The 7,298-nt window shown below is 48.1% G+C and overlaps 1 protein-coding gene across 1 annotated transcript; it reads right to left on the reverse strand.

The window, feature by feature from the left end:
* Positions 1-572: 572 nt before the first annotated feature.
* LOC125523491 (glutamate receptor 2.8-like) lies at positions 573-6,618 on the reverse strand. Its single transcript, XM_048688525.1, has 5 exons — positions 6,333-6,618; positions 2,143-2,645; positions 1,708-2,020; positions 1,185-1,597; positions 573-1,088 (listed from the first exon to the last, which is right to left on the reverse strand). The coding sequence occupies exons 1-5, from the start codon at positions 6,616-6,618 to the stop codon at positions 573-575; spliced, it is 2,031 nt and encodes a 676-aa protein (XP_048544482.1).
* Positions 6,619-7,298: the final 680 nt, after the last annotated feature.

Here is a 7,298-nt window from a genome sequence, read left to right on the forward strand (position 1 = left end):
ATGTGCCTTGCAACAAAAAAAAAAACAGACAACTGTGTACATCACTAGTGTCAAAAACGCCCTTAATAGGACGGAGAGAGTATATCTTTAATACGCAAAAGAGAAAGGAAAGAATACGACTGTTTATATCCAATTCAACTTGTGGAATGCAGCGTTGCTTTAATAGCAACAGATCTCCTGGTAGGCTGAAGCACACATGTAAAGTCATATACTACATATGTAATACTGCCTCCGCTCAGTTTACAGGGCAACGTTCCATAAAACATGAACTTCCCCAACTTCGGACATTCAGGGTTGTAAAATGCAAACAATACCATTAGAATGTTATTTATAAATGTTGAGGACTATACCTGTCTAAACCACCATCTATTTACAAATGAAATTACAGAACTTCTAGTACACCGGTACTACTTTGAAAACATAAGTAAATTGTCTAAAGAGAATATGCACACTGAACATCTACCTCTTCTTTCCAAGAGAGCGCGGAAGAGAGAGAAAAACAAGTCCTATATAGTCCAAGATATGGAATGCAGTCAGTGAAGTACTCATGAGCATCTGCGCTTCCCTTTACCTTAGATATCGCGCATCTCAATCTGAATGTGTCCTGCAGGGACAGAGCCACCATGCATGCCATTCTGCTGCAATGTGTCAAGCTCTGTGTCTCCAACATTTTCGCTGCTCATATGGACGCCCCCAGAATTATTATTGCGAGCTTCATGGAAGGGTTGTTGATCAAGGCTGGGGTTGTCACCTGTGCCATTCTGCAACAGATGGGACTCATCGTTGGTGCCACTGTAGCTGACACTTTCCACATCAGCCATTCTCAACTCAGTGCATTTGGCATGAATCAACCTCATTATGCTTATCAGAAGCATGAGAGTTGAAATGGATCCAGTGATGACGAAGAGACCAGAGAAGCTTTCTAAAGTAAGAGGCGCGGAATCAGTGTCTGGGATTGTGCCAGCACCTATCGGCGATGAAGTTGTGCCAAACCATTTCACTTCGATTCGTGATCCCTCATCCCCTCCTGCTAGGTTCAGGATGGCAGTCGAAAGATTATGAACTAGCGGAGAACCTAGACGAAATGCCTGAAGATAAGAACACAAAGTCAGCAACTAATTTTTTTGTCCAGACTGCAAAGAACAAATCAGGAATATACCAAGGCATTAGGTTGAGTAGCTTACAAAACCAAATCCAGGAGTCTTGTATATGCACCCGAGCATCCTAAAATCATTTCCATACCGACGGTCTGAGAGGAAAGAAGTCAAATAGGGGATCTCATCGACGATAGCCGACACCCCTCCATTATTGGACCCCTTCCACAAAGCATCAGCATATTCTTCTTTCGTGGTGTAGTTCCTTAACCTGTTTTCACTGATGTTATGATTCATCAAGAAGGACCGCACAAATGAATCATCTTGGTATCCTACAAAGTCACCACTGTGCCGCAGCTGGTCAAAATCTGTCATCCAAGAACGGAGCCTCTTTGCAGTCAGAATGGATGACAGGCTTGCTGTATAGCTCTGGACAAGAACCAGCACTACAAAGCACCATATCACCACCACAATTTTTGACAAGGGGCTTCTAATAGTATGGCCTGTCCATGAGATAACCAAGAGATCTTAATCTTGTAACTGTGTTAATACATCAAACCACTTATTATAATGCATCAAATATTGTCAAGAAGTTTAAGCTTGAAGTGCTGACCATGAGAAAATGTCAAAGTGGAGAAAACGAAGTAGAGGGCGGTGCTACACTGTCTCAAACTTGATCCTTGGTACTCCTGATTTCTGGGTAGTTCAATCATCCACACGACAAAGCCAGTATAGAAGAGGAAGACCATGGTTGCAAACCAAAGCTTCCCATTTAGTGGCTTTACAAATGTCCAACGGATTGTATCCGATTCATCCTGGGCAAGCACAAGCATAGACACACCAGACTGTGTGTATGGCATTGTAAAGTCGGTGGTGATGACTCGTTCCGCCGTTATGGTCACGTCGCCTACTGCACCATCATACATCTGTTTGTCCGCCAGAAAGTTAGCATGGATCAAAAGGTATATTTAGGTATAAGAAATTATAATGTTAACAAATCCATACTCAGAAAATAATAAAATACAAGAGGTGTAGGAGTAAGCCTTACCCCTGATGAGACGTCGCCTACTAGCTCATCGTAAGTACCGTTGAAGACAAAAAATGTATAGCACGGATGACGATGTAAATTCTTCATAGCAGCCTTGAAGATATCAATGCTGTAGCCAGTGACATTTTGTTTCTTGGAGATAGGATCAATAACATTCACAAAAACTTCAAAACCTAGTTTCAGTGGCACAGCAATCTTCAGCCCTGTCTCACCTCTACAATTCTTCCTTGATTTTCTTGTTTCTAGTCTTCTGCTATATCTTCTATCAGGTTCTGGATTAGGAAAGGTTATACTATCACTTCCAAGTGTAAATCCAAACTTGACATGACCCTGGGAACCTGCTACATGATCTTCCAGCCAGAAGGCACACAATGTTGGAGAAATGCCGGAGAAGGAGAGAACCGGAATGTGATTGCGGTGGTGTGCGGCGCGGTCTGATTTGGTCAGTGTCTCAGTGGCCCATATGATGGCTTGCACTTGCCCATTCTTGATCAGGTCATCGGCTGCAAAACTCATATGCATCACAGAATTAGCCGAGCAATTAGCATAATGTTGGAACAATTAGGCAATCAAATAAGTCTATTGTTGCATTATTCGTTAAAGGTCTTTTTTTTTGAAAATAAAAGGTAGAGTTCTTTCTACCTTATATATTTCAAACAGGCCGCAGCCTGGGGACGCATAGTCCATTACATGAAACAGGAGAAAACGCAGCAAAAGTGCATAAGAAACATGGGGGAGGGGAAAGAAAGGAAAGCGTCTCTGTGGCGACGGGATTACAACATAATTAGCCTGTTAAAGGTCTTTTTTTTGGGGAATTACTCACTGCAGTTTCACATCCAAGTAAGTGATTAGAGGTGTGCTGTGGATCTGCATCATCAGAGCAAGGGACTAGAGGAGTGCCGTGCATCCTCATCACTCTTATTTCCTAAATTCGGCACATAAACAAAACCACCTGAAAGAAATTTCGGCACTGCCGCTCTGTACCTTGTGAGCGAGAGACAATGAGGCATTGGCGCTAGCTGCAGGGGGTGTGGAGGCCATGGCAGCCCGCTGGTTGGGTGGCAGGCGGAGCAAGGGCTCGACATCTCGGATCCGGGCTGGGGGGGCGGGGGCGGGATGACGGAGAGGACGCCGCCGGTATGGGGGTTACGGCGGCTGGACGGCGTCCGTTGCTTCCCGAGGAGACCGCGACTGCTGAAGCCAGTGGATGTTCGGCCCTGGAGCAGGTGCGTTGTGTGGGCCAGCGTTGCATTAGGCCGGCCCGGCCGGTTTACTGTGACCAAACCAATCAAACTCTCGTTTCTCAAAAAAAAAAAAATCAAACTCTCTCTCTAAAAACAAAAGGCTCAGCGTGCCATAAGCACACCGAGCAAGTTTAGTGAGCAAAGTGAGCATCGAAGACAAGTTGATGTATAAATTATGTTTATATTTAACTAAAAAACAACCAACCTCCATTCTCTAAAAATAATCACTCTCTGCGGAGCAAACCGAGTGAGCAAATGGCCGGCCCAATTAACTGGATTTAGCTTTGGTAAGGTTCTAGCTCAGGTTTTATCAGTTTTAGGAAGTTTCTAGAAGGTTCAATTTTGGTTTGTTCTTTTTTCTATTTTCAAGATAATTACTTGTTTTCAGTTTTACTCTTTATTTTTCATTTCCTTTTTGGTTTTTTCTCTTTCAACTATTTTCACAAATTTAAAATAATGTTCACATTATATAAGAATGTTGTCGTTTTTTCAAGAACATGTCAATTATTTTCAAAAAACCTGATTTTTTAAATAATGTTCATAATTTTCTAAAATGTTAGGGTTTTCTGAAAATATGTCTTTTTAATTATGGAAACAAAATACAAAACTAATCGAAAACTGGTTAGACAGAAATAAATTGAGACATGATCAGTAACGGGCCGGCCCACCTAAGCGAGCTTCGATGCGAAAAGTAAGAGCATCTACAGTCGGCATCCTCAAATCTTTCTCAAACGTCCGCGGACGCGATCGGTCAATGACTGGACAGGAGAAAGAGAAAAAAGTGATCTAACTGGAACCCTCATATTATCCCTATACGCCTGGGTGCGTCCGAGGGTTCGCGGACAGTCTGGATGTGTCCGATCAATCCGTCACGTAGGACGCGGCCCACTCTGGACCACCTTTTTTCGCTCTTTATTCATTCTTTTCTTTCTCTCTCTTCGTCTCTACCAATCGTCTGGAAGTGATCGGACATATAAGGGAAAAAACGAGGAGTGTTGTTGCATGAACGGATAAATAGGGGCTCAAAACAGACACACCCGATCATTGACCGAACGCGTCCGCGGGCGTTTAGAGAGCCAGGTCTGCTAAGTCTGGTTGTAGATTAGAACTGTATTTTATACATTTGTGTCCTCAGAAGACCCTTTTCCTTAGGTCGTTTAGTGAAATCGCTAGTGAGGAGGCTAGAGTTCCTCCCTCCCTCCTCCCCCCCCCCCGCCGCCGTCGGCCGCCCCCTCCCGCCGCCGCAGGCCGCCGGCCGCGCGCGCCCCGCCTCCCTCTTCCCCACCCCTCCCCCACGTTCCCGTCCGCTCGCTCGTCCCCCGCGGGCGACAGGCGGGGCCCTGCCGCTCCCTCTCCTCCGGCCTCCTCCCCATCCCTCTCCCCCCTACCGCTGCCGGCTTGGTTCGTCGGGCCCTTCCCGCGTGGCGCTGGCGGCGGCAAGCCATTCCTTCCCCGCGCGCTCATGGGGGGAGGGGGGTCGGCCGACTGCGGTGTGGCTCGGCAGCTGGATTTCGACGGGCTTCGGGGTCCTTGGTGCAGCGGCGCGGCCGTTGGCCGCGGGGCGGCGTGGCGGTGCTGGTGACCGGCGACGCCCGCGCGGCCCAGATCTGGGCCCTTTCAGGCTCCATCTGGGCTAGGGCGGGTCAGCGACTCGGTGAGCGGCGACGCTGCTCCCTGATTGGTGGCGAGGAGGCGGTGGTCTGCGAGGTGGTGGCGGCTTCGTCGGCCGGCAAGCTGCAGCGTGACGGCAGGGGCTGTCCGGGCCCTTTTGGGTCCGACCGGGCCTCGGCGCCTGGCAGGCCCCTTGCCCGTTTGTCCGGTCGGCTCCGCGGCGACGGTGGTGGTTGTCCCCTCACGTCGGCGATGTTGCGGATGCCCCCGAGCCTACTATCTCTTCTCCCACCCTCCAGGTCTCGTGTCGGTGACCTCAGGGAGACTGCGAAGTTGATTCGGTGACCGTGGTGGCACATGTTGGGAGGCAGCGTGATGGCAGTGCACTATGGGTCGTCTGGGGTGGTGGTGGGGGTTTGGGTCGGGAGAAATCTCTCCCGGCTCGTCCGGCCCCGACGCGACGACGCATGTGGGTGTACACCCTCCCCCCACTGCCCCCAGCGTACCAGGGAGACTAGTCCGGGCAACAGCGGCGTCGTCGTCGCCTCCTTTTTGAAGGTGTTGCTTGGTATGCGGCGTTTCAAAGTGCTGGGAGCGTGGTGGTACTTCTCCGGAGGGTGCCGCGGTTGCCGGTCATCTTCGTTTCGTTGATCTGCCGTTGTTGACATTTGTTTCTCTTTTTTTCTTCTCTGTTCTTTTTGGGCTCGTTTGTGCTGTGACCCCAGCATCTATCATTAGCTGTATCGATAGTTGCTTTGTAATACAAAGTGGGAAAACCCCTTTTTCGTAAGTCTGGTTATAGATGCTCCAACAGTTTGAAACACTTAACATCTTCTTTGAATAAGGTAGACACACATGGCTTGGTCTGCCGTATGATCCAAACTGATGATTATCTATCAATGAAGCCTAGGAGGTTGTGTTAAAAAATATTACACCCTCCAATCCAAAATAAATGTCATGGTTTTAATTTTTTACTCTCTTCGTTTATTTTTGTAAGTCATTTCAGATAACTCAAAGTGGATTGTTTTGTACATTGTCTAAAATGTCTTCAAGATCTTATAAAAATGAACAGAGAAAGTATTTTGAATTGATGGGAGTAGCATAAAATAGGAGCTCCCCATAGAAAGGGATAATAATACAACGGTTCTTTTTCTCGAAGTGCATTTACCACAGAAAACAAGTGTGTGTATAAGTAGATACTCCCTTTCTAATTTTGTATTAAAGGTAATACAAATTTAAATCACTTATTTTGGGACGGAGTGAGTCGATAATGCAGTGGTAGTCTAGCTTGAAGTGAAGAAGAGTTGGGAGAAATTTATCTTCGGCGTTCATTACCAGCGTGTGCGGCCGCGGCGAGATCCCCGCGCGAGTCCCGCACGCGCAGCTCGACCCGCCGCGCGGCGGCGGCGGCGCCGGAGCTGGCGTACTGGGCGGCGTTGAAGTCGTCTAACGCCGTGGAAATGCAGGCGCGCCTCTCCCTCCCCACGTCGCTCGTCAGGTCCAGCAGCACGCCAACCTGCACCGGTGCCGCCGCTGACAGCGATGCAACGGATGCGGCGCTGCTCCAGAGCGCGAGCAAAGAGACGAGCGCGATCGAGCACCCTGCTGCCGGCCACTCCATGGGAGCGCACGGTTGGTTTCTCAGTACTAATTCGGTCTAATTTGCTTGCTGGTCGATCAGACGGGTTGGTGTAGCGAGTACGTCGATAAGTGACAAATGTACCGCGTATATATACCTACTGCCCGCCGTGTACGTATGTTGATGCGTACCGCGTGGGGAGCAACGTGTGATGTGATACAGTGTCAGGGGTGGCTGGCCGGCGGCGAAATTTCCTGGACAATCCTCATCCCCCGACGGCTAGCTAGCCGATGGTACCGATGGTAATTTTTTTTGAGGAACGCTAGCCGATGGTAATGCAAGCAAGATCTGTGGAGAATGCAACGAAACTCTCTCTCTCTCTCTCTCTCTCTCTCTCTCTCTCTCTCTCTCTGTGTGTGTGTGTGAACGATGACCATCAGGGTCAATGCTGAAGTTCTCGCGTCAACCGATGTACAGTAGTTAATTTTTGAGACACCCTAACAAAATTGTTAGGATTCCAACGGCCACTTGACGTTCAGTATTGGCCTGCACATGCATGAAGGATTCGAATCTTTGGCAGGTAAATTCTGGATATAGTAGATTCCCAAAGGAGCACTCATGCCTCATGGATCCGGTTAAAGTGTGACTTTGTATAGCTAACATCGCGTATTCCCATTTGCATACGATTATACATATACGTGTATAGGTTCTTTCTTGGTCTC

The sequence above is a fragment of the Triticum urartu genome, chromosome 7, assembly GCF_003073215.2.
Source record: "Triticum urartu cultivar G1812 chromosome 7, Tu2.1, whole genome shotgun sequence".
NCBI classification, from domain to species: Eukaryota; Viridiplantae; Streptophyta; class Magnoliopsida; order Poales; family Poaceae; genus Triticum; species Triticum urartu.

Coding starts and splice junctions, on each gene's coding strand:
- LOC125523491 (XM_048688525.1), bottom strand. CDS start 6,618: ATGGAGTGGCCGGCAGCAGGGTGCTCGATCGCGCTCGTCTCTTTGCTC. Junction 2,646..6,332: donor CGCCGCGGCCGCACACGCTG/GTAATGAACGCC, acceptor TGAGTTTTGCAG/CCGATGACCTGATCAAGAAT. Junction 1,598..1,707: donor CACTTTGACATTTTCTCATG/GTCAGCACTTCA, acceptor TCTCATGGACAG/GCCATACTATTAGAAGCCCC.